This window comes from Staurois parvus, unplaced genomic scaffold (assembly GCF_062004578.1).
Source record: "Staurois parvus isolate SC_StPar_1 unplaced genomic scaffold, SC_StPar_1.0 ptg000018l, whole genome shotgun sequence".
In the NCBI taxonomy this organism is placed as follows: Eukaryota; Metazoa; Chordata; class Amphibia; order Anura; family Ranidae; genus Staurois; species Staurois parvus.
The window spans coordinates 16,111,413-16,139,348 of record NW_028317814.1 but is presented as its reverse complement, the minus strand read 5'-3'; the positions used below and the strand labels follow the sequence as shown (position 1 = coordinate 16,139,348).

The window sequence follows — 27,936 nt, the reverse complement described above, 5'->3', positions numbered from 1 at the left end:
GATTGCAGCCCATCTATTCTCATTCAGCCAGTGATATCTCTGAAAAAGGACCTTTTGGAACAGGTATATTCCTAAAGGAAATGATTGTATTGGTCATTCAGCCTAGAATTTTAGGCTGAACAAGTGACATACCTCAAGTGTGACACTCTCTTGAGGTAAATGATGATGCTAAGAGCAGTTGCAGGTAGTTGATGGTGGTCAATTTCTCAGACATTGCTAGGCTTGTTCTAAGTTGCTTTGTGCATATTATCAGGTATGCATCCTGGACATACTGAGAATTAACTGTGGCATGAGGTGTTTTATTTTGGGATGGGGGCAAGAAGGCCTAACTAGCCTCTACTACCAGGAAGTAGAGAAATTGACAGAGGTTCTAGGAAGCTCTGAGGTGAACATTTCCTCAGCAAAAGACCTACTGGTACTCTTCTCATCATTTTATTTTAGCCACAAGTTTGGTTTTAGAGGACATTTGTCAGTGGGGTCCTGACTGCAGATGGTATCCTTGGATGATCATATATATTCCAGCCTGTAAAAAGAGAATCGCATGCAGAATCGGCGCTATTCTGTCCACGATTCCAAATCTCATGCCAATCGCTGCACGTCTGGGTGTCATTCATTCTAAATGATACCCCAACTATGATGCTATTTTGTTGGAAAAACTTTCCTTTAAAAATTGCGTGAAGCTTATCGCCCAAAATGAAGCAGGAGCTTCTTTTGTGCAACAAACATATATAGGGCATTGGCTGCCCTGTGCACGACATACAGGAACTCAAATTCCTGCTACACGAGGTGTGAATGGGGCCTTACTGATCATTATGCAGGAACCTTTCTCCTAAAAAACACATCTTTATTAACACCAGTAAAATTTTTATGGCCATAAAAATACTGCCCTGCATCTCAGATTTCTGCTGTTTTTTTGTTTTTTTTCTACTGATCTATATGAGCCTGTGTGTATAGGTACATTGAAAACAATGGTGTGCATTTACATCGGTAAAGGAAAAAACACCTGTATGCCTAAAAACACTGCGTATTTAGGAAGTAGTGTGCAAGAGGCCTTGTAGACATTAGTTCTTTTTATTTAGAATTGGGTAATTTTTTTTTTCCTGGTACAGACAAGAAAGAGAAACCTATCTGTACTTTTGAGAGACTCACAATTTAGGGCCAAAGGGCACCATTGCAACTTTTTTTTTTTAAAGGCAGCCCCTTCATTTGACTGGGCTACCTAATGCACCAGAGGGTACCAAAATGTGCATTTGGCATTTTTGGTAGATCAGCACACGTTAACCTTTCTGCCCTGCAACATAGGCCCATTGACTAGGTGCATTGTGGGTGCTATTCAGATTGAATGGCACACCAACGCATAGACAGCAGTTTCACTAGAATCTAGTGGTGGCCATATGCTATGATAACATATTGACTTGAGAACAGATTGAGGAAAATTGATCTATGGTCGTCAACCTATTTGACAGATATGCCACACAGAGGGAAGTGAATTTCAACTCGAAGTTAAGATACGATCGAAAATTATCGATTGTATCTCTGTTTTCACCATGTAATCTCATAATCTGATCAATCAAAATACAATAGTAATCATGAACAGCTGCCGATTGATGCAAAACTATTAGTACTTTTCCACCATGGTCAATTAACTCAGTTTGATTGAATCCAGTTTGAATCGATTGGAAGGGAAGTTATTGATATTCGATTGTTTGCTGATTAATAGTAAAGTAGAGGAAGGTTAAAGGGGATCGGAAAAGGAAGCCATTCACTTTAGGTGCTGACAAGGCGCATGCTAAGAGGAAAGAGCAGAGAGAGGAGCTCACCACTGTACCACGCCTATTTTAATTTGCAGGCACAGACTGTAGGCGGGTACATGAAAGTAGGTTGAATGATGCTGGCCATCATTCAGCCTGGAAGAATGAGGACATCCAGTGGCAGAAAAGAAATACAATAGGGTACAGCTCCTGAGGGAAGTTGAGTATTGCTGCAGTGGTTTTTGCATTAGCTGAAATGGAGAGTAGTTAATAAGCGATTTACAGTCTGTTCAGTTTTATATATAATAGCAGACTGTGCACATCTGCAGCTAGGAAAAGTGGAATTCTTTAAAATATTTCTATCAAAACAATAACCCACCCAAAAAATCTTCGACAGCTTCAGCTGTTTTTATTTTGTGCGTGACTGATTGCTTCAAAAATTCAGTCAATGACAAATGTGTTTCTGAATAAAATTAATCCAATCCATTCAAATGTTAAAATTGGATAAAAAGTGCATAGAAACCATTCCTGCTGATGTATTTTATCTATTGATTTTTGACTGCTCGTTGTCAGTTTTGAACACTGAATTGTTCAGGTGTTACATGGAATAACGGTTACAGGCCCTACATAAATTGCAGCACGCAGGAAAGTTCCATCTGGTTATGTGTAAATTGTTAGGGAAAATTTAGCATTTGGAGGAAAAAATAGAAACATTCTTTCCTGTATAATATATTATCAGATTGTACAAAGTATTGGTTCACTTAAGGAAGACCTTTCCTCTGAAGCATGATCCACAATCAGACCGATTTTTTTTTTTTGTTTTTTTTTTTTTTGTTTTTTTTTTTTCCTTTTTTGACAACATTGCTTTTTGATTTTTTTTTTTTTTAATTATCCTGAAGCCTCCGTTTATAGCTCCCTGCATAGTGAATTTTTCAACTGAAAGTAAACTTGCCTTCCCTTATTGGCGCTGACTTCTTTGCCCAATCTTTTTTGGGTGTGGTATCTTTGGCTGTGTTGAATGGCCGGGCCCTCACTCCCATACTGCCACCAACCTTTTTGCCTCCCCTTTTGACTGGAGCTGAATCTTTGGCCATCTTAATTGGCCAGGCCCTGACTCCCTTGTCTCTCACCAGCACCAACATCTGCACTCTGTTTCCTGGTGTGGGGTCTTCAGTTATCCTAATTGGCTAAAATGACAGGTCCAGTGCGTTATATAGTTCGCTCGTTCTTTCCTGCACCGAGGTATACACTCGTTGGCAATGACATCTTTGCCCATTCTTTTTCTGGGCATGAGATCTTCAGCCAACTTAATTAGATGGTCCCTCAATTTCTTGCCAGAACCAAAATCTTATCTCTATTTTTTTCCAAGTGTGGAATCTTAATCTGTCTTAATTTGTCACCCTTCACTCCTATATAAGCACTGATATTTTCCCTGGTCTCTTACTGGATGCAAGCTCTTCAGTCATCTTAATTAGCTGGGCCTTCATTCCCTTACCATCACTGATTTCTTCACCCCAGTCTTATCTGGTTGTGGGATCTTTGAACATCTTGGTTCACTGGGCCAGAATAACATAACTACTGTGCTCTTTCTGATATTCCAATAATGTACACAGAGTTGCTAAGGTGTTACTCAGTGTACATTCTAAGGTCCCTTTCACACAGGATGGATCTGATTTGCTCAGCAGGGGATCTGCCTGTTGATCCCCTGCTGGGCAGAGCGGACAGATGATAGGTCCATGTCCACTCAGTTTGTGGAAAGCACACACAGACTGAGCCCACTCTGCTACCTCCTGTCTGATCCGTCTACAGTGCATCCAGAAAGTAGTCACAGCACTTAACTTTTGCCACATTTTGTTATGTTACAGCCTTATTCCTAAATGGATTAAATTAATTTTTTCTGCAGCATTCTGCAAACAATACCCCATAATGACAACGTGAAAGAAGTTCGTTTTGAAATCTTTGCAATTTATTAAAAAAAAAAAAACACCATGTACATAAGTATTTACAGTCTTTGCTCAATACTTTGTTGAAGCCCCTTTAGCACCAATCACAGCCTCAAGTCGTTTTGAGTATGATGCTACAAGCTTGGCACACCTATTTTTGGGCAGTTTCTCCCATTCTTCTTTGCAGTACCTCTCAAGCTCCATCAGGTTGGATGGGGAACGTCGGTGCACAGCCATTTTCAGATCTCTCCAGAGATGTTCAATCGGGTTCAAGTCTGGGCTCTGGCTGGGCCACTCCAGGACATTCACAGAGTTGGCTCGTAGCCACTCCTTTGTTATGTGGGCTGTGTGCTTAGGGTCGTTGTCCTGTTGAAAGATGAACCGTCGCCCCAGTCTAAGGTCCAGAGCGCTCTGGAACAGGTTTTCATCAAGGATGTCTCTGTGCATTCATGTTTCCTTCGATCCTGACTAGTCTCCCAGTTACTGCTGCTGAAAAACATCCCCACAGCATGATGCTGCCACCACCATGCTTCACTGTAGGGATGGTATTGGCCAGGTGGTAAGCGGTGCCTGGTTTCCTCCAGACATGACACTTGGCATTCAGGCCACACATTTCAATCTTTGTTTCATCCAACCAGAGAGTTTCGTTTCTCATGGTCTGAGAGTCCCTCAGGTGCTTTTTGGAAAGCTCCAGGCAGGTTGCCATTTGCTTTTTACTGGGGAGTGGCTTCCATCTGGCCACTCTACCATACAGGCCTGATTGGTGGAGTGCTGCAGAGATGGTAGTTCTTCTGGAAGGTTCTCCTCTCTCCACAGAAAACCGCTGGAGCTCTTTCTGAGTGACCATCGGATGCTTGGTTACCTCCCTGGCTAAGGCCCTTCTCCCTTGATCACTCATTTTGGCTGGGTGGCACGCTCCAGGAAAATTCCTGGTGGTTCCAAACTTCTTCCATTTACGGATGATGGAGGCCACTGTGCTTATTGGGACCTTCAATGCTGCTTTTGAAGTTAAATTGAAAACTACAAGCCGACAGCCGCTAAGGCTGTTGGGACTTGCAGTTCATTCATTCACGGAAGTCCATGAATGAATGATGAGGCTGTGTGGGCAGAGCCCCGCAAGTCCGTGCTGTTTTCAAATTTGACAGACAGTATGGGGAGAAGTCTCCTCATACTATCTTTCACAGGGAGGGAGGCAGCTGCGGCTATGGGAACATGTTACACCCTAACAATGGGTGGAACATGTAACATGTTCCAAAGGTGAACTTATCCTTTTAAATGAGCATCAATGAATAAATTTATAAAATTTCATCTGCTTGATTGTGTGACCGGTTCATGTTGCAAGGTTGTAGCTGCTGTTTTAAAATTGCTCTTCCAGTGTTCCAGTTCCACTGCTAGCAATAAACAACCCTGTGTGTTTAGGGACAAGGAATGCATCCTGGACTCTCAGTAATGCTTTGAATGCTTTTTAAATTCTGTTTCTCCATTTTCTTTTCTGTTTGTATCACAGTTTGAGCACTTCCTGAAGGAGAACTTATCCAGACAACCCTTTTGGTGTAATATCTTAATATCGGCCATGGTTTCTGACATTCTGGAAGTAGTGTGTCATAGGATCCGTGATCTTTACTAGTGTGTGTGTCTATAAGATCATATAACTGCATAAACAAGCCATCCAGGCACTGTGCCATTAAATACTTCTTATTGTGAAATGGGGCTTGTTTGCATACCGTGGAAGTAATAGGGCCTGTCGAGCCATATCTCAGCTATACATCTACGCAGACTTGTTTACTAAAGAGGTACATGCAGTAGCTCAAAGCAGCCAATTAGAATTCAGCTCTTGACTACAGTCGGATCTGAAATTTTGATTATCTGCTGTGAATTTGCACTTTGTGCTGCTTTTATTTACAAATTCTGAAGGTTTGTACATAGGTGTGCATATATGTGTGTATTGTAATGGAGTCTCAATCACAGAGAAGCAATTGGCTATAGTCCAGTTAACTTTGTTGTCTCATGGCTGATGAGATTCTTTGCTTTAATTTAGGAAAATGAAAACATTACAGGTTCTTGGAGAACAAAACATACAATTTTTATTTCTCCTTCTTTAAAGAGTAACTCCACTTTTGTTGAGAAAAAAACATCCCCCTCTGGGGGATCTATGTACATTGCAGGGATTTTAACAAACTTTGTTGCAGAGTCCTACGTTTTTATTGCTCTGAAGAAATGGCTGTTTTGTTAGTCTGTGTTCATGTGCCAAGCGAATCTGTATAGTAGTGGTTTTATATTCATCAATCAGCTGCTGCACTTGCAGAGCTCTGAGTAAAGTGGCAGGGTCTGCATCCCTTTAGACGTGAGTTCCTATTGGGAGTATCTCACCAAAATTGATAATTTTGTTGCAGGTGATGCCAAAACATTTTACTTTTATCTTAGTGCAGACTTCTGGGAACATCAGTGAACCAATCACACAAGCAGGAAATTATATTTTCAGGGGGTGTTCTGCACACCATCTGTGTACAGAACGCCTCCAGGTAGCCATATTGCATTGCATTTTACTGAAAATTAAAGCACTGCAAATTGAAAAGGAATGCTAATTTTTAATCACATTCAATTACAATATGACTTCAGTCTCAGCTGTGCACACTATATTATTTTTCATTTGCTTATTTTTTTTCCCACGAAAATGCAGTTACCCTTTTAATTGAATAACATCTTGGCCTCATCTGGTATATGGGGGCCAGTCCAGCCAAATGTGATGTTTTAGTCATTGATGGAGCTTGGTGGGCTGAGCCAACCCTTGTCTTCTTATGTGTTTTTGGTATCTAAGAAGAGAGGGATCTTTGCCGTAATTCCCAACTCTGTTGCTACATATCTTTGTGTTTCCCCACATCTCTTGTTGCAGTCTCTATAACAAAAAAACAAAAGTCCAACAAAGATAGTGCAGACCCAGGAACATAACTCCTAGATATCACCAGCAGAGCCCTTCAAAATATATAAGAAATCATCATATGATGTGGCTTAATTGTCCAGTCTTCCAAAAACTATCATTTTTGTATGGTTTGACACTTGTGTAAAGAATTTGTGTTTGTGTATTCAACAATGCTACCAATTTTCCTTCCCCATAAGTGTCATTTTGAGTGCAGAAATAACTAAGAAGCACTTCACGTGTCTATTTAATGTGGATTGCCAACCATAACAACCAATATATTTCTGCATTAGAATTAAAAGAGAAGTGTGGACTTATTTTTTCTCCCCAATTATACTTACCTAGGTTGATGCTGCATCTGTCCCCCACCTGTTCTAAGTGTGTTCGCTGAGTTCTTACAGCCGCTCTTAGCGCAGAGCAGGGACGATCAGTCACTGCTGTCTGCAAACAGGCCACAGGAGTGCACAATGAACTGCACTCCTGTGACCCACAGAAGTACAGCCAAAAGAGCTTTGGCTTTACTTCTCCTTTAAAGTCCAGTTCTAGTCCCCTGGCTCCTAAACCCACCCTCTTCACCAGAGAGAAAGTAAATATTGGATGTAATTGGATGGTGACTGGCTATCAATAGGGGTGAGGTTCAGGTTTGTGGTCAAGCCACAGGATTCGTGAAGTTCACAAATTGTGAACTTTTGACCAAAAACGTTGCGGGTTTGGTGCTAAAGCCACAATAGCCAATAATTTGAAGGGATGGATAATCCTGCCCCATTTCTATTAGAAAAAACCTTCAATTTTGTCAGTGTGTGTCGGAGAGGTTAGAGAGAGCAGACAGTTCTATATAAGGAAGAATTCTATCGTGTTTGTGTGTTTTTTTTTTGTTTTTTTTTAATTTTGGCATTGGTACTCATACCATTAAATAAGATTCACCTTCCTCTCCCACAGACTTTAATGGGGGTTCACCACAAAGTTCACATACGCCAAGTAATCAGAAAACATTTCGTGACCTGAACCTGGAAAGATTTGTTCATTCTAAGTTATTAATGCATATTCTTGCATCAGAAACTTTGGATGAAGACCTTATGAAACTCCTGAAGACCTTACCTATCAATCCTGTTGGGTTAAATGAGTTTGATGGATTAGTGTAGTTTTATGGGAGCTGCACAGGACAGAAAATTTCAAGTGCACTTTATATTCCTACAAAGGGTGGACATATGCTGGAGAAGTGGAGCCAAGGTCTTTGTCAGCCTCATCATACTCTTTATTAGCTAATCTCAACCATGTACCACTCACAAGCTCCAAAGGATGTCTGCATTGCGCCTACTACATACCAGGCCATTGGAACTGTACTTAATAAGCATCTAAAAAAAAAAATGGCACATAAACTGCTTCTAATAACAGCATCCCTTACTAAATGTGCTATCTTATAAAGATGGCACTTTTATAAGGGAAACCAAGATAAAAACTAGTTGAAGCAGGTGAACGTCTTGGGTGGGGTCCTCATCTGATGACGTGTGGGAGTAACTGATTGTTAATTCACCAGCCTCTGATGACACATGCTTTCTGCTAGTCTTGCATCACTATGAATTCTTAAAGTTGGTAATGTTAGGTACGTATCTGTTCATCTATCCAGGGCAGGGTCGTTCCAGCGATATTCTGTAGTTTTACGTACATTATGAGGCCTCATCTCCTGTGTTTGGAGTATGAGAGGGCATATTAATTACAATCCTAGTATTATGGATGTCAGTGGGTCAGTCAACAGAAAACAGATATCATTTTTGGTAGCTACTGGAGAGTTAAATTTGGATTAGATTTTGCAATAGAGGACCTTTCAACACTTTTTTTTTCAAAAAAGATGCACCTTTTATCGTTAAAAGATGTCTTAAAGGCTAAGTTCACCCTTTTGGAAGAAAATATAATAAATACCCCTTTTTTTTTTTTTTGGTAAATTCTGCATTTTTTTTTTTTTTTTCCCCTAAGCATACTGAGCATTTCACCCACGATCAGCAGATCATGGGTGCAATTTCAAGCTCCTGCAAACTCCCAGGATAGCTGTCTGCCCATACCTCATCAAGAAGAATCAATGGTCTCACCAGTGCTCTTGCAGTTCATTGTGAACTATGAGCCGTCTATTACCATGGCTGATGGTACTTGTATGCTATTCATTTACAGGAGACTGTGAATGAATGACGTGGCTGTGTGAGCATACCCGCACAGCCACACTGTTTTTAAATGGGGACAGCGGGTGCTCGGAGAAGATTCCGCTCCACCCCACATGCTGCCACGAGGATAGGGGGATCGGGTGTGCTGATGCTGGAACATAGTACATGTTCCACCCTAAAAATGGGTATAGCATGTAACATGTTCCAAAGGAGAACTTCTTATTTAATCTCCAGTAAAGTCTATAGAGCTGTAATGGTAAGGTGTGGCCAGGATGTTAACAAACACCAGAGCCTGTTTCCACCAGACTGAGATAAGTATACATCTGTCGGGGGTGGGTTTAGTGAGGTCAGGGAAAGAAGGATAAGTGCATATTCAAGTTTTGATAACATAAAATGAATGTTGTATTGGCTCATAACAGTGGGGTACTAAGTTGAAACTTTAAAGGGCATCTTTGAAGTGAACCTTTCCTTTGCCCATGCAGGGCTGAGACCCTTCTAACCCATACCTAGCACCCCTTTCCAAGCAGTTTATACTCTTTTTCTCGCTCTCATGCCACTCAGTTCATTTAACTAACTTGTCTGTCTTAGAGTAACGGGGAGGTGAAGCCTCCATCAATCAAGATGTAATATCTCACCCCCCCTATTGTGTTTTAAGCTGGTTAGTGGGCATGGAGGAGTGGTCTATTGTTTACCAGTGGGTATAAATCCACATGGGTGACTCTATAGTCATATGGGCTGCTCAGATGTGATGGGGATGAAATGCTCAGAATAGAAACTGAAAACTGAGCATGTGCAGCTACTGCCAACACTGCTCTGCAAAATCCCCAACTGCAGTGGGGACATGGGCAGGAGAGGGGAGACAGAGAACAGCAGGATCAACCAGATTTTTGGCAGAATGCAGAAAATGAATGAGTATGAACAGCATGGAATACAGTATTTATTGATATTGGGGGGGGTTGTTATGATATGAGACTAGGGACGCTTTAAGCATGCCTTGTCCCTATCAAATGTTGGTATTTGTGGAGGCTTTAGCATGATGTAGATTATTATAACAAAGGTATAGTACGGATCCCTAATCTGCCTGTAGAGCACAGAGAAAATTTAGGAGTAGAAAAGAGAATGTGATATAAAAAGTGCAACACCACACTCTGAAAGCAGACAGGAGCATTTGCTTATGCACAGAACATGGGCACTTCTGAATTTTTTTTTTAATGTATGTATTTTTTTATATGTGAACTTTTGATAAGTGTGCATACAAGCTAGCTATAAAAGCCCTCGGGTTTGATTGGCAGCTTTAGCTTTTCTTCCATATATATATATATATTTTTTTTTTTTTATGTAAAGTTTTTTTTTCTCCCGCGATCCTCTCTGTGAGGAGGTGGTTTGCCAGAGCTGATTGTGTGCTTTCACGATGCTAGATTTCAGTCTAAAAATACCCACTGACTTCATTCTGCAGTCCCACTGTTCTGCTCTGGTACAAGTTAATAGCACACGTGGGAGATCTCCTCCTGGTACCTTTTTTCTCTGAGCTAGGAAGCTTCCATCTTAGAATGGCCATGTTGCAATGCCATGTCCAAAGGCCTACTAGACGTGAAAGCAGGAGATTAGTAACCCAGCGAAACCAATCAGAATTCATTTTTTTAACCTGATCTCTGCAGTAATACGGACTACAAGTCCAAATAATGTATTGTACACAACTTGCCTTTAAAATGTATTTATTTATTACAGGTACTTATATAGCACCATCAATTTACACAGCGCTTTACATATATATTGTATATTCACATCGGTCCCTAACCCTCAAGGGGCATACAATCTAAGGTCCCTAACTCACATACATACATACACATACTAGGGCCAATTTAGAGAGGAGCCAATTCACCTACTAGCATGTCTTTGGATTGTGGGAGGAAACCGGAGTACCCGGAGGAAACCCACGCAGGCACAGGGAGAACATGCAAACTCCAGGCAGGTGGTGCCATGATTGGGATAAATGCAGTGCATTCATAAAGTATTCAGACCCACTTCACTTTTTTCAGTTTTGCAAGTGTTGTTGCAAAGGGTCTGAATGCTTATGCCAATGTGATATTTTAGTTTTTCCTTGTTCATATATTTGCAAACATTTTTAAAATTCTGTTTTCACTTGTCATTATGGGGTACTGAGTGTAGATTGAGGGGAAAAAAATAATTTAAACAACTGTACTATCAGGTTACATGACAAAATTTTAAAAAAAGTGATGAACGTACTTTATATTTAGCGATTTATTAATGGATAAAGATCTGCATGATTGTATGTCCTCTATATCTTCTTGGACATCAGCTTTAATGTGTGAATCAGTGATGTCCTAATCCAGACTGCTATGATAATTGGTCACTACCCAGCAATCATTGGCAGTGAGTATGAGCTGTGCTATGTCTGTGCTCTTCCCCACATTCACTAACAAGCCACTTGATTTTCTTATGCAGTTTTGTACAGTAGAGTTCCTTTTTTTTTCTTTATTCATGTTTTAATACCGAAAAGCGGGGCCGCAATATGATCAGCTTTGTAAATAGTATGCGTTGCTCACCGTGTTCTGCTATGTTTGTACAAGCTCTTGAACTGCATATTGTACCAGTGGGAAATCGCCAAATTATGCTCATTGTCTTAGGAGAATTGTAGAATCCCTTTACAGACATTTACTTGATTCATATAGACTTTTGAATAGAATGTTTCCTCCATGGTAACAAGGAAAATTTGACCTTTTATAATTGGACAAAGTGGGTGCTTAGGATGCATTCACACTTGAGCGTTTTGTAGCTTGATGCTCGAAGCTCCAAAAAAGTGCAAACTTAAAAAAAAAAAAATCAATTGTTCTGTATGGTGCCTGTTCACATCTGTTCAGGTACCATAGAGAACAATTGATTTTTTACATTTTTTTTTTGGAGCTTCAAGCTATAAAACACTCGTGTGAATGCAGCCTAAAAGTGTTATTAATCCATAACAATAAAATCAGTCTGTATATGCAGTAAAGCATGCTTGGTATACTCCCTGTGAAGCCTAAGGGGTTAATCCTCCACATTGTGTAAAAAAAAAAAAAAAAAAAAAAAAAAAAAAAAAAAAAAAAGCTGTCTGATCCTGTGTTCTATGATTCTCCCAAGCCCCCAAATCCATCTGCTGATAGAACAGAGCCTTGGGGGCAAGCTGCACATGCTCAGTTAGGTGTGTATTACTAGAGAGTGATTTTTTTTTTTTTTTTTTCACCCGTGAGAATGCATGTGACCAGCACAGGGCCAATCAGCCCAGAGGGTCAGGGGTTATGCAGTCTCATAGGAAAGTCAGGGGAGAATGAAAACTCCTCCTTCAAGCTTTAATCAGTGCTCTGCTGGACACTGATAGGAGTCACAAGACTGCTTTTAACTGCCGATGAGAAAAGGTATCTAGCAGTTTTTATTTACTAAAATATTTGTATTTCCATGTTCTGTGTACTCTGGAAGACCAGTTATAGTGAATGCCGGGTTAAGTAATTTTATAGCCAATACAAGCAAAATGGCATAAGATAGTTACAGCAGAACTCTGGTGAAAAAGTATATAGTCCATTAAAAGATAATTTAAAAAAAAAAGATTGAATAAAGATTGTACTGATCTTCATGGCACACATAAAGTCCCATTTGCCTTTCCCCACCCTTGTTGGGTAGTAAAGGGCATCCAATTTGTAATTTTAAAAAAGCTTTTTTGCTTCAGTGCTCACTTTCAATGGTTGTCTTTTGGAGTACTTTTTTTTTTTTTTTTCTCTCTCTCTCTCTTCTTCTTTTACCACTAGATATCCTCACTTCTCAGTTGAATGACAGCCACAGTCATTAGATCAATTCCTACGAGTCTAGATTGTCAGCTCAGTGATCAGCTCATCTCTGTCACTCTGCCTTTTTCCTCCTTTAAGCATGCTCCTTGTGCTCCTTTTTTCCTCTCCAACTCTAAGCTCTGCTGTACAGTAGACTGCAATACCAGGTCAAATGCAGATACATTGCTTGTATATAAAAAATGAATACAGAGCTGCATTTATTTGTCTTGAATACTAATTAAAAAATAATTGAAAGTTCTAAAGCCAAGACTTTTTACACTTTTAATTAATTCCTTGTATTAAGGTAAAAAATGTCCCAGTAGCAGTATCGCCCCCTCAACCTCCTAAATACTCGCTCAATCCAGCACTGTATCTGTCTGTAGCTGCTCTCTCCCTGCATTCACAAGACAGAGAGGCAGCAGTGGGAGTCATTGGATCCTGCAGCTGTTAGTCAAATCCTGTGAGCAGAGAGTGGGGAAGGTAGGGCTGAGCCATGCTGTGTGCATCTATAGATGCACACAGCCTGTCTCAGGAGCAAGCCTGCACATCTGAAAGCGGCGTGCTTCGGCGACAGAGAAGGAGCCAAGAGGTACAGCGGGGGACCCCAGATTAGGAGTTTCGGAGCAGCTCTGTGCAATACTATTGCACAGATCAGGTAAGTTTGTCATGTTATTTTAATAGAAAAAAAAGCCTTTGTGACTGCTTTACAAAATCTTTGCAAAATGTCAGAAAACGTGTGTTTGTTTTTTTTTTTTTTTTTGTTAACATCGAACAGTCCTGCAGATTTTTCTTGTGCTAAAGTTGTAGAAATGTATGTAAACCCAAATCACAGACCTAATAATGTATAGGCATATGTTTGGAATCCAGACATGATCTAGGCCATTCACAGTCTTTGAAAAGCATGAAATGCTAAAGTTTACCTTCTCCATGCAACTTGTCCAGGATGGAGCAGAGCGATTATGATTGGCCAGCACTGTCAGAGCATTGCTTTGGTCCGTCCTGGAAGCACTGAACAAAGAAGAGGGAGAAGAGTGGGGGGGGGGGGTTCCTTACCTGATGAGAGGGCACTGACAGCTCATCACTCAAAGGTAAGAACAGAGACCAGGGGTGTGGTCGGCAGGGTTTATAGTGTGGGTTTATGGTGTTAGTTCACCTTCACGTTTTTTTCTGTAAGGGCGAGCTAACTAAAGGTGAAAGCAATAGAAAATTCAGGTTTTGGGTTGTGCCCAGAAGGAGAATAGTAGAGAGACTTATTCCAATGAGGACACTAGTTCTGGTGACCCTGTCGAAAACCAGGGATTCCCTTGCTTTAAGGGGCTTTCTCTCTCTTCCTGTTTTGTGTATGGGAATAGGAAGTGAAGGGGACTCTTCCCAATGGGAAACAGATGACAAAAAAAAACCTTACAGGGGTTATAACCCTCTCTTACTCTTCAAAATAAAAAAAAAAGTTTTGTCTTTTTTAGTTCTACTTTAATTACCTTTTATGATGTCTTCTGCTAGAGGTTTCAATGGCGTAGGTTTTTAATGCATAATTTTTTTTCTTCTATTTAGGATTGGACAATGCCACTCTGTCCTCACCAAGCTGCTCTACTGGAGCAACTCCCAGTACGACAAAAACCTCTAACCGAAATACAGCGCCATCTGCCGGTGAGAAAGATGAGGGCAACAAGAAAAAGGTTCGGAGGCAGTGGGAGTCCTGGAGCACAGAGGACAAAAACACCTTCTTTGAGGCCCTTTATGAAGTGAGTGCTGTTTTATGTGCCTTTTTGTCAATTTAAATACTCAAAGCAAACTCACCCATCCATCCATGACTTCATGATTTATTTTGCTGAGAAATCACTTTGAAAAACACCGCTCCTCCACCCCCTAGCATTCCAGGCCATGGCCATCTTGAGTAAGGGCAGATGATACATGTAGCGTTGACTTCTGGAATCCATCTGCCCTTAGTTCAAACATACAATTACGAGGGTGTGCTTAGCTGAGAAGCCCCTCCTCCCTTTCAGAAGAACCCTGGGATGTATGACATCATTTGCCTGTGCAAAAAAAGTAACTGAAGAAACATTAATAAAAATTTTTTAAAACCGGTAAATATAATATATGTTCCTTTTCTATTTACTAATGCAAGCAACAAAGGATTAAAAATAGCCACTGTTGATTGAGAGAGTGACTTTCTACTTTTTAAGGACCATTTCACACAGGTGGCAAAAGGGTGGTAAAAACAGGCAGTTGATTCACATTTTTGCAGCCTCCCCACCACCCACCGAAATCCTAACATTGCAGCCGGGCAGTGTTTTACACTTTCCATATCCACAAGCAAAGGTAAATTTAAGTTGGATTGCGACCGTTAAAAAGTGGCACTCGTATGCGAGCCAGCTGCTTGGTTGCGGCATGGTATACAACATGGTATTTTATACAAGTTGCTTCCACATGTGTGCTCCCTTAAAAACTACATGTGCTAAATTTTTATTTTTCTAATAAAGACCTAATATAAAAAAAAATAAAATCAGAGGAAAGATACAAAAATAAGTGAAAAATACAGGGACAGCACAGCAAGAAAAAGTAAGCAATTATGAAATAAATAAACCAAATCATTTAAATGTTAAAAGCATATTTTTTTTTTTGTTTATGGTCTTGAGTAAGAAACCTAGGTATGGGAAACACTGATGGCTGTTTGCAGGGACTACATAGTAAGCACTAAAGAGATGCATTCAGCCCCCAGGCCACAAGCTTGGCACAGCAGCGCATACATTTGATGCACAAGGGTTTTTCTTACCTACTATTTATATAGCTCTACTACCCATATGGAAGAAAAATGTATTTGAAAAATATTCTTCCCCAATATACTACAATTTTGGCCATATTCAAAATATATATATATACACATACACACTGTATGTTGAAATGCGTTTTTATTACAAAATATATGAAAATTATTTTTAAAAATACATATTTTTTAAATATATTCTTCAGATTTTTTTTTTTTTTAATAATTTTAACATATATTTCTACATATATTTGTAAATGCATTCCAAAAATGTAGATTTGTATTTTTAAAGACATACAGTATTTTTGAAAATGTACTTTTAAAAATATTTTTCATATATTTTGTAATAAAAGCGCATTTCAACATACAGTGTGTGTGTGTGTATGTATATATATATATATGAGTATGGGTAAAATGTAGTATTTCAAATATATATATTTTTTCCCCATGTGGCTATCAAACTTCAAACCACCCTTTATCGCATTTTATCTATTTTTGTTTGACCAGATGTGTTATTCTTTTAATTCTTTTTTAGTATAGGGTTGCTGTCAGAGCGCATATACTATAGGTGGTCACTTTTTTTTAGCACTGCTGAGTGATGGAGCCACATCAAACAATAATTGTCGCTGCGGCTAGTAGTATTGTAGCAGGACATGGTTGAGGCAAACCTCATTTTGCATCTGTTCTTTCACTCTTTAGCATGGGAAGGATTTTGAAGCCATTCAGAACAACATCGCCCTCAAGTACAAAAAGAAAGCCAAGCCAGCCAGCATGGTAAAGAACAAGGAGCAGGTCCGCCACTTCTACTATAGAACATGGCACAAAATCTCCAAGTACATAGATTTCAACAATGGTGAGTGTCCTCTGCTTATTATTTTCTTTCCATACTTTAAACACTTTTGTATTTCTTTTCACAGTATTTAAAATGAACCTGTGTTTTGCCCGTGCATCCCTGCCATTAATATAAATATTGCCAAGTTGACATACCTGTAAAAGAAGATTGAATACTTACCTTTTCACTGCTTGTCACGAGACTCCGTTCTATTAAAGCAGAACTATAAGCAAAACATTTTTTTTTTCTCATTTTGCAATACAGTAAGGGAGGGTTATAACTAGTGGTGCACCAAAATGAAAATTCGGGTGCCGAAACCGAAAATTCAAAATGCACTTGACCGAAACCAAAATGTGCAGTTTTTAAACATGAATATATATTTTTTGGAAAAAAATACACTTTGATTAAAAAAAAACAATATATACCCCAATTGTTTTGTAAAATATGCAAGAGGATGTTACGGCAAGTAAATACCCAACATGTCACGTTTTAAAATTGCGCACGATCGTTGAATGGCGTGAAACTGCGGTGCTTAAAAATCTCCATGGGTGATTCTTTAAAAATTTCTACAGGTTAGCAGTGTAATGTTACAGAGGAGGTCTAGTGCGAGAATTACTGCTCTTGCTTCGACGTTCGTGGCGATACCTCACGTGTGTGGTTTGAACAACATTTACATATGTGGGAATGCCCTACGTATGCGTTCACCACTATGTGCGAGCACGGGGGGACGGGGGCACTTTAAACTTTTTTTTTTTTTTTTAAATGTATTTAATGTTTTTTTTTGTTATTTTTATTTTTGCACTGTTTCTTTAAAAAAAAAAAAACCAAACTGTAATCACTTTGATTCTTATCACAAGAAATGCATGCATCCCTTGTGATAGAAATAATTAGTGACAGGTTCTCTTTATAGTGAGATATGGGGTCAATAAGACCCCACATCTCTCCACTGCAATGTAAAGCATTGAATTAAAAAAAACATTGATCTAGTGCTTTTAAGAGGGAAAAAAAAATATGGCTGGAAGTGACATCGCTCCAGTGCTCCAAGGGCATACAGATGTGCGCCGGCCATCTTTCCTTCTCTCATCTCTATGCGCAACGCCGGGATCGATGGTTTCTCAGTTAAGACTGTACTACCGAGCGGTGGCGGGCGGGCGGCTTTGAGGGGCTGGGTTTTTTCGGCACCTGTATTGTTGCTTTTTTTCATTACAGCCGAAAGGGGTGTTTTCGGCTGAAATGTTTCGGCAACCGGAATTTCGATGCATCCCTAGTTATAACTGAGGTTTATTTTTGCCAACAGAGTCGCTTGGGGTAGATTTACCTTCACTTCCTGTCCCATAGCTGAAAGAAAGTGATAGCAGATCCCTGCAAATTAAAGGAAATTCCTTAGGGACCCCCAGGTCTCCAGATCTAGTGTCCCCATTGGAAAAACTCCCCTCTATTTCTTTTCTGGGGACAACCCAAAATTTGGGGTTTCTTTTGCTTTCACTTTCCCTCTGACCATCATGTCCTTACCAGACTCGGTAGTGACATGGGGGTCAGCAGGAGGAATCAGCAAGAGCTATAAAGGGCCCTGATATTGACACCCTCTGAAGACCTTAGAACAAGGTTTCTACTAAGCAGAGCAAATAGTTGTGTGGGCATCGGGAATGGTAAGTATTTACAGCCATCCTTTGCTGATGTTGTCCCCTGCCCCTCTGTTCAGCCATCGGGAGTGAAGGTTAGTTCAGCAGAGCTACTTGTCTACACCCCTGGAATATACTGCATATACTGGCAGGTTTAGCCATCCTTCTGGCTTTGTACTGTATATCTTGAGAACTCAATCAAAAATGCTTCTGCTTTTGAGTTCTCGTCTATGCCCACTTTCTTTGACCATTATCAGGAGCATCTTTCCCTCTCTCTGAAAGGGACCCAAAAACTTAGTTCTGGACATTTCACCTTCTAAGTGCCTCAAATGAAGTGGCCAGGGGATGATTCAGCTTATGACAATGCACCAGTAAATAAAGTATTACTAAAGGCAAAACGTACTTTTAGTTTTGGATAAAGTGAGAGTAAAGGAAAATTCCAAATTCTGGATTGACCTCAGAACGGTAATAGAGGGGGGATCTTTCAGTGGGGACATATTCTGACACACCAGGATTCTTTCACTTTGGAGGGATTTTCTCTAACTTTCTGTTTTTGGATTTGGGACAGGAAGTGAAGAGAAATCTCCCCAATGGAACACAGATGAAAAAGAAAATGACTGAGGTTATACCCCTCTCTTACTCCATCCAAATTGAAAAAAAAAAAAACAAACAAAAAAAGTTTTGCCTTTTAGTTACATTTTAAGATACAAATTTTGTGTGCATTAACCAGTCTATTATTTTTTATTTTAAAAATCATTTGAAACCAATCCTAACCATGTTTTCTATTGTTCCACTACCCCCTCCCTCCTAGATTGTAAGCTTGAAAGAGTAGGGCCCTCTTACCCCTCGTACGCTGTCTGTTTTTGTTGTACTGTGCCATGTATTGTCCCCCCTATTGTACAGCGCTGAGCAAACCCTTTGGCGCTATATAAACTCGATGTAATAATAATAATAATGTTTCTTTCGTTTAAAGAATGGATTGGATCAAAAGACCCAATCTACAGTGATCACACAACCTATGTTCTTCTTCGCTATTCTATATGACAGCAGTGGAATGTTTTGTTCTGTAATGCAAAATGCCTTAATACTTCAAGACATATGAAGAACTATAAACAAAAATATACTAGCATTTTTCCACTCATGACACATGTGTTTAATTTTTTTTTTTTCCCAGTATTTCCTTGTGGTTTTAAGAAGTCATCACAGGAGCTCTATGGCCTCATCTGCTATGGGGAGCTCCGGAAAAAAATTGGCGGATGTAAGTTTTTGTTTGTTTTTTTTTTTTTTTTTTCTTGGTGTAGAGGCAATGCAAACATGGAAAAGAATAAGATGACGTGATGCCAATATATTTTAGTATTAGGTAGCTTAACAACCATAATTTGTGGAATAACGTTTTCAGACATGGTTCCTTGTTCTGAGAAACTGGCAGTGTGCAGTCCTAGTTCTGAACCAATCCGTGTGCTTCCTGCTCATGTGATCTCTTTGACAGACAGTGATGGTGAAAACACTTGCAGGCTAAACATATTTATTGGTATACAAAGTTTTGCAGCATGCAGAGGTTTCACTTGCTCTCCCATTCTTTTTCTCTTTTCTCTCTCTTTCTCTTTCATACACACTTACACTCGAAGTAATCTGGTACACAGCAGGGTTTATATGGTAAATTTTTATCACGTGACGATAACCATAAGTACCGTTGAAAAGCTTTGCTTTATATAGATGCCATGTGGTGGTCATGCCACTAGCGAGTCTATGTTCCTAAAGTTTTTTTCCTTGTAGGCATGGATGATAAGAATGCGGCCAAGCTGAATGAGCTGATACAGTTAGGGTGAGTATAAAATGTTTCCTGGTACCTGATATCATATGACTTTCCATTGTTCCTCGTGCATTCCATAAATTCAACCTTGTTGTTGGTACTGGTCTTTGGGTTTAATGGTTGTTGTTTTGTTTTTGTTTTTTGTTTTTTTCAAAGCCGTCTTAGCCAAAACTTTTTGTAGGGGTAAGCAACAAGTTCACTTAAAGCGGCGTTCCACCTGGGGAAAAAAAAAAGTCAGCAGCTACAAAAACTGTAGCTGTTGACTTTTAAAATAGAGACACTTACCTGTCCCTTGGTCCAGCGGTGTCCTCACAACCGCTGGTTTCACCGGCTGTCTTCTCTCCCTGGCACCGGCATCTTCAGTGTGGGCCCCCGTTGTGACCATTTGAGGCTTCACAGCCAGGTGCCCACTGCACATGCACGAGAAGCGCTGTGCTTTGTTAATGGCCCTGTAGTCTTCTGGGACCTGTCACGTGTCCCAGAAGACTATGGGGAGGGAAGGTAGGAGGACAACTTCCGCTTCCGATCACCTAGGCGATCGCAGGGGAAGTGGGAGCGGGTACCTTTCAAATTCGGGTACCCGCTCCCCAAAGGTGCCAGTCCTTAATGGGGAGCGGGGGGACAAAGGCTTTAAAGTGTAACTCCAGGCAAAAATCGTTTCAATACTGTTGTGTATTCCTAAAGATTACCTCTATATATGTGCTCGTGAAAATCCCTCAACTTCCAGCGGTTCTTACCTGCTGATCCTGCCAGTATTCCTGTGTTGACCGCACTTCCTTTAGAAAAGGACTAGCACTGCAAGGTCATTGCTGAAATTCCAGTAGCTTGGTAACCTTCCATCTCAAGCTTGTTCCCTAAGGAACATAGGACTGCGTAGACATGCTGGGGCTTCCTCTAAGATTCAGGCTTTGCCACTGTGTCACTGTTCACCTGTTCTGTCAAGAGAGAGTGAGTTGAGGAGTAGCTGTCCTTGCAAGGACTGTTGGACAGTGCAGTCTGGAACAGAAGAAGGAAGTCACGCTCAAAGCCCCGCAAAAAAACCTGTGACCACAAGAATACCTTTGCAAAATTTATGGAAATGCATGTATAAGAGTGTAGTATCATCCTTTCCCTACACTGTCATATGTGTAGCTTTGATATCTATTTTACATTTTTAGGCATGCCCAAACGTATAATAAGAATCAATGGCTGATGACAATTCACACATGTATTTTATTAGAGCTGAAACTTCATGCGCTAAGTACCAATCTTCAGGAGTAAAAAATTTCAAGAAGCCAAATAAAAGTGTTGCATCAGATTACACTTTTCTCAGCCTTGTGGATAAAGTAAAGGGAGATCATTTTTGACTGGTTCCAGGTCACTGTGTTCATGCATTGCGTTGTGCTGTATGTTGGAGTTTTATTCGCTGGCCTCATAGTTATCCATCAGGTGTCTTTACTCTGTAGCTCAACATTTCCAGGTGTAAGTACTGCTAGTTGCTAGACCAGGCTGTCACTGATGGCTCTGATCCCCACTTTTGATCAGGAATCAATCAGCTTTTTTCCCAGTAATGTGATCACAATGACTGCCATGAAATGAGGTTTGCATGAAAGCTGCCAAAGAGTTAAATATAAGAGCTCCTCTATTGCAGGGACCTGCAGAGTCACTTTAGATGGCACTGCTAAATTAGCTCTGTACATCTAGATTTCAATGTTCTGTTGTATCACATGAAATGCGATTTATAGCGTTCACTGGTATCACAGTGCATCCAGAAAGTATTCACAGCGCTTAACTTTTGCCACATTTTATTATGTTACAGCCTTATTCCAAAATGGATTAAATTAATTTTTTTCCTCAACATTCTACAAACCATACTCCATAATGAGAACGTGAAAGAAGTTAGTTTGAAATGTTTGCAATTTATTAAAAATAAAACACACATGTACATACGTATTCACAGCCTTTGCCATGACACTCAAAATTGAGCTCTGGTGCATCCTGTTCCCACTGATCATCCTTGAGATGTTTCCACAGCTTGATTGGAGTCCACCTGTGGACATGATTAGGAAAGGCATAAACCTGTCTATATAACGTCCCACAGTTATTCCTCATGCACACGGGACGTTTTTACAGCTGCTGTTTTTGGCTTTTGGCGGTTTTCTTTCTACAGCCAGTAAACTCCCCAGCATGTTAACCTATGTGTCCATACACACACATAGAATGCAATCAGCGTTTTTTTTGGCTCTAAAAAAACCCCCCCAGAATTAGTGGGTTTCTAGAGGAGTTTTTTTAGCTGTAAAAACACTCTTAACTCTGAAAAACTTGACAAAACGTGGTAAACCAGTGTTTTTGGACTTTTCTTGAGAAAAAAATATTTCTTTTTTTGGTTAAAAAAAAACACTAAAAACCTGCAAATGCGGCAAAATGCCGCTAAAAGCTAAAGCAAAAATGCTGAAAAACGTGCCTTTACACAGCTAACGTTACCAGCATTATTAAAACTCCCAGTGTTCATGGAGCCTTATAAGTGCATGTCCGAGCACAAACCAAGCTATGAAGTCCAAGGAATTATCCGTAGACCTCCGAGACTGGATTGTATCAAGGCACAGATCTGAGGAAGGGTACAGTAAAATGTCTGCAGCATTGAATGAGCATTGATGAGCACAGTGGCCTCCATCATCCGTAAATGGAAGAAGTTTGGAACCACCTGGAATCTTCCTAGAACGGGCTGCCTGGCCGAAATGAACAATCAACAGAGAAGGGCCTTAGCCAGGGAGGCAAACAAGCCACCCGATGGTCACTCTGAAAGAGCTCCAGCGGTTCTCTGTGGAGAGCGGAGAACCTTACAGAAGAACTACCATCTCTACAGCACTCCACCAATCAGGCCTGTATGGTAGAGTAGCCAGACGGAAGCCACTCCTCGGTAAAAGGCAAATGGCAGCCCACCTGGAGTTTGCCAAAAGGCACCTGAGGAACTCTCAGACCATGAGAAACAAAACTCTCTGGTCTGATAAAACAAAGATTGAACTATTTGGTCTAAATGCCAAGCGTCATGTCTGGAGGAAACTAGCACCGCTCACCACCTGGCCAATGCCATCCCTACAGTGAAGCATGGTGGTGGCAGCATCGTGCTGTGGGGATGTTTTTCAGCGGCAGGACCTGGGAGACTAGTCAGGATCGAAGGAAAGATGAATGTAGCAATGCACAGAGACCTCCTTGATGAAAACCTGCTCCAGAGTGCTCTGGACCTTAGACTGGGGCAACAGTTCATCTTTCAACAGGACAACGACCCTAAGCACACAGCCCACATAACAAAGGAATGTCCTGCAGTGGCCCAGCCAGAGCCCAGACTTGAACCTGATTGAACATCTCTGGAGAGATCTGAAAATGGATGTGCACCGACGCTCCCCATCCAACCTGATGGAGCTTGAGAGGTACTGCAAGGAAGAATGGAAGAAAAAGCCCAAAATAAGTGTGCTAAGCTTGTAGCATCATACTCCAAACGACTTGAGGCTGTAATTGGTGCTAAAGGGGCTTCAAGAGAGTGTTGAGCAAAGGCCGTGAATAGTTATGTACATGTTTTTTTTTTTTGTTTTTTTTTTTTTAGTTTTTTATTTTTAACAAATTGCAAACATTTAAAAACAAACTTTTTTCACATTGTCATTAGGGGGTATTGTTTGTAGAATGTTGAGGAAAAAAAATGTATTTAAATAATTTTGTAATAAGGCTGTAACATAAAATGTGGCAAAAGGTAAGTGCTGTGAATACTTTCTGGATGCACTGTGTGTGTACACACACACACGCGATATATTTAAAACGTCTACACAAAGGTATATCATTTCTGAACTTTTTCCACCTTTTTAATGCGACCTATAATCTGTACAACTCAATTGAAAAACAAACTGAAATCTTTTAGGGGGACAAAGTAAACATTAAAAAACAAAAATAATAGGTTGTGTAAGTGTGCACACCCTCTTATAACTGGGGATGTAGCTGTGTTCAGAATTAAGCAATCGCATTCAAAATCATGTTAAATAGGAGTCAGTACACACCTGCCATTATTAAAAGTGCCTCTGATTAACCCCAAATAAAGTTCAGCTGTTCTAGTAGGTATTTACATTTTCTTAGTCGTATCCTACAGCAAAAGCCATGGTTCGAAGAAAGCTTCCAAAGCAACAGAGGGATCTCAATGTTAAAAGGTATCAGTAAGGAGAAGGGTACAAAAGAATTTCCAAGGTATTAGATATGCCATGGAGCACAGTGAACACAGTCATCATCAAGTGGAGTAAATATGGCGCAACAGTGACATTACAAAGAACTCTACGTCCCTCCAAAATTGGTGAAAAGACGAGAAGAAAACTGGTCTGGGAGGCTGCCAAGAGGCCTAGATCAACATTAAAGGAGCTGCAGGAATATCTGGCAAATACTGGCTGTGTGAACAATCTCCCGTATTCTTCATATGTCTGGGCAATGGGGTGGAGTGGCAAGATGGAAGCCTTTTCTTACAAAGAAAAACATCCAAGCCAGGCTACATTTTGCAAAAACACATGTGAAGTCTCCCAAAAGCATGTGGGGAAAATGTGTTATGGTCTGATGAAACCAAGGTTGAACTTTTTTGGCCATAATTCCAAAAGGATATGTTTGGTGCAAAAACAACACTGCACATCACCAAAAGAACACCTTACCCACAGTGAAGCATGGTGGTGGCAGCATCATGCTTTGGGGCTATTTTTCTTCAACTGGAACTGGGGCCTTAGTCAAGGTAGAGAGAATGATGAACAGTTCCAAATACCAGTCAATATTGGCACAAAACCTTCAGGATTCTGCTAGAAAGCTGAACATGAAGAGGAACTTCATCTTTCAGCATGACAACGACCCAAATACATCCAAATCAACAAAGGAATGGCTTCACCAGAAGATGATTAAAGTTTTGGAATGGCCCAGCCAGAGCGCAGACCTGAATCCGATTTGAAAATCTGTGGGGTGATCTGAAGAGGGCTGTGCACAGGAGATGCCCTCGCAATCAGACAGATTTGGAGTGTTTTTGTAAGGAAGAGTTGGCAAATATTGCCAAGTCAAGATGTGTCATGCTGATAGACTCATACCCAAAAAGACTGAGTGCTGTAATAAAATCAAAAGATGCTTCAACAAAGTATTAGTTTAAGGGTGTGCACACTTATGCAACCATATTATTTTAGTTTTTTATTTATACTTCACTCCAAATTTCAGTTTGTCATTCTACAGTTTGTAGGTTATATTAAAGGTGGAAAAAGTTCTGAAATCGTTTATCTTTCTCATTTTTTTATATCACAGAAACCTGACGTTTTAACAGGGGTGTGTAGACTATATATATTATTATTATTATACAGGATTTATATAGCGCCAACAGTTTGCTCAGCGCTTTACTATATATATATATATATATATATATATATATATATATATATATATATATATATATATATATATATATATATATATATATATATATAGCCCAAACTTAAATACAATAAGGTTTAACAATAAAGCATCTCTGTAAATGATGCTGCATGAATGTTGTCATTCCAACTTGTCTTCTTTTGGACATGTGCTATAAAGGGTTCAGTGCATTGTCTGCATTATTGGTAGGACATACAGACAGTTTTAGTACATTGCTTGTTTATTTTCATCTATTGGTTTTTAAAATTCTTTTCACAGAGCAACTACTGTGCGGTACAAGGGAAGGAACTTGCGGATTAAGGCTCCAATGTGTCGAGCGTTGAAGAAACTTTGTGACCCTGAAGGAAAGACAGGTAACACTTACCAGCCTATCTGCTCAAACCCAAAGGGGTTGATTTACTAAAACTGGAGAGTGCAAAATGTGGTGCAGCTGTGCATGGTAGCCAGTCAGCTTCTAACCTGTTCAAGTAAACTTTTGACAAAACAAACCTGGAAACTGAATTCTTTACAGAACTGCCCCAGATTTTGTACTCTCCAGTTTTAGGAAATCAACCCAAAGTGTTGCCTTGATACAGAGAATGCAGCTGTTTGTTGAGTAGGCTAATCGTCAATTTACAGTAACATGACCCAAGCCTTCCTTTGCTATACATTTTATATTATAAAGCACCATGAACAGGTCAGTGTGAGAGTAAAGTGAATCTGTAATCCAGTTTAACCGGTTCCCTACTGCGCTATAGCCGAAAGACGGCTACAGCGCGGTTGTTTAGTTCTGAGAGGAAGTTCATGGGCATCCTCCCTGAACACGCCCCCAGCGGCACGGACACAGCTGATCACGTGATACAGTAAACGGCCAATCACAGCGGCCTTTTACCAAATGATCAGCTGTGTCCAATGACAAAGCAGATTACCGGGTAACTAGAGTTGCCGGTTTTTTATAGTACTTTCCTCACGCTGTCACAGCATGAGGAAAGTACTACCGATAACCGGCAATTGTCAGAAAAGTGATTGGCACTGATGATCAGTGCCGCCCATCTGTGCCACCCACCTGTGCCCTGCTGTGCCACCCAGCAGAGCCACCAATCGGTGTCCAGCAGTGCCGTCACTCAGTGCCACCCATCAGTGCAGCATCATCAGTGCCAGCTCGTCAGTGCCTGTCAGTGCCGCCTGTCCGTGCCACCTCATTAGTGCACATCAGTGCCGCCTATCAGTGAAGGAGAAAAATTACCTGTTTGCAAAATTTTATAATAGAAACAAAGAAAAACTTTTCTTTCTTTTTTTTTTTTTTTTTTTTTTACTTTGTTGCTCTTTTTCTGTTTATAGCTCAAAAAATAAAGCACCCAGTGGCGATTAAATACCACCAAAAGAAAGCTCTATTTGTGTGGAAAAAAATTATAAATGTTGTATGACCGCGCAATTGTCATTCAAAGTGTGACAGCGCTGAAAGCTGAATATTGGCCTGGGCAGGAAGGGGGTAAAAGTGCCCAGTAGGCAAGTGGTTAAACCTTTGATTTTAAACTGAACCTTTTGGGGGGATTTTTTTGTTTTTTTTCCCAAATGCTTTCAGGCTGCTTAAATAAATAGATAGTAAAGGAAATGTCCGTATTCTCCTTCTGACAGCAGCAGACTAGAGATCCAGACTTCTTCTCTCACATAGAATTCCACAATCTGGATCTCCAGCAGTCTGACACACCACCTACACATTACTGCATCAACGCTGCTCAGGGAGCACAAGTGTTACTTGGAGCACAGTATTTTGGGCTGTATAGGCAATGTGTCAGAACCCTGCAGAACCAAACCACTGCACTTGATGTAAGATTTCCAGCATGCTGCCAGCACAGGAGATACAGCAAAGGCTACAGCACACTAGAACATTGAAAAAAAAAAAAATGCATGCTTGACATTTTAGGCAGCCTGACTACATCACTATAATAATAAAAAACAAGGTTCATTGAGGTTAAAGTCTTGCCTATTGCTGGTATTACCTTTTTTATTGTCCAGAAAGCCTTTTCTGTGCCCCACTTTCATTTAGCTGTGCTTTTGTACTGGGGCCTGCCATGATTATTAAACTACATTCACTGCCATCCCCCGTCTATAGTGCCCTTGCTAGTCACTGGGACAATCTCACTGCACGGTGGAAAAACATTGAGTATACATTTTGTTTTGTTTTTTTTAAACCCCGAAACTTCTCTTTTAAAGTAGTTTGTTACTGCCCACACACTGAGTAGTTTTTGATTGTAGAAGTGGGAGACAAAAACATAGAGTGTAAAAAAGCTTCTCTAAAGAAACAGGATTTTTAAAGAACACTTAAAATGGTGTGATGAGATTTATTTGCGTCTCGGAGGTGGGTTGTTTGTGTGGTAAGCTGCATGAATTCCATTTCATCCTACAATTGACTGCCTACATAGAAATTGGATGCATGTCTGTGTTTTTTTTTTTTTTTTTTCCTGGCTTCAGCTATTGGATTGATTTTATAACTTATCATTTTCCAGGCCTGAGTGATGAAGAGGATCAGAAACCAGTGCGATTGCCTCTGAAGGTACCCATAGAACTTCAGCCAAGGAGTAACCAGGCCTGGGCACGTGTACAGAGCCTGGCACAGAATCCACGCCTCAGGTATGGGAATGGATCGAAGACATTGGTTAAAGTTACTGCCTTTGTGTATTTCTCCAAGGGGAATTACAATGATATTGGGTACATTTTATTTACAGCCTTACTCTGAGCTCTAGGCTTTCCCTTTTGTGGCCCCTGCCAAAAGTATATTTTTTTTACTTTTTTCTGATGTCTTCTGGCAGGTCACATGACCTGCAAGATCGCCTTCCTCCTTGGTCTTCAGTGGTGGGCAAGGGAGATTGCGGGTAAGCTAGAGTGTTATGCTCGCACCCCATCTAGGTCCCGAGCCGCTGAT

At 40.3% G+C, this 27,936-nt stretch overlaps 1 protein-coding gene across 2 annotated transcripts in view; it reads left to right on the top strand.

Annotated features, from left to right (window-relative positions):
- Positions 1 to 27,936, top strand: part of CRAMP1 (cramped chromatin regulator 1) — a 75,426-nt gene that overhangs the window by 15,115 nt on the left and 32,375 nt on the right. For both annotated transcript variants that reach the window (XM_089682701.1, XM_089682691.1), the window contains exons 3-8: positions 14,137 to 14,327; positions 16,049 to 16,202; positions 18,978 to 19,061; positions 19,580 to 19,628; positions 25,290 to 25,384; positions 27,521 to 27,644. In XM_089682701.1, the coding sequence (XP_089538827.1) occupies positions 14,137 to 14,327; positions 16,049 to 16,202; positions 18,978 to 19,061; positions 19,580 to 19,628; positions 25,290 to 25,384; positions 27,521 to 27,644 (697 nt within the window). The remainder of the gene's footprint in view (positions 1 to 14,136; positions 14,328 to 16,048; positions 16,203 to 18,977; positions 19,062 to 19,579; positions 19,629 to 25,289; positions 25,385 to 27,520; positions 27,645 to 27,936) is intronic.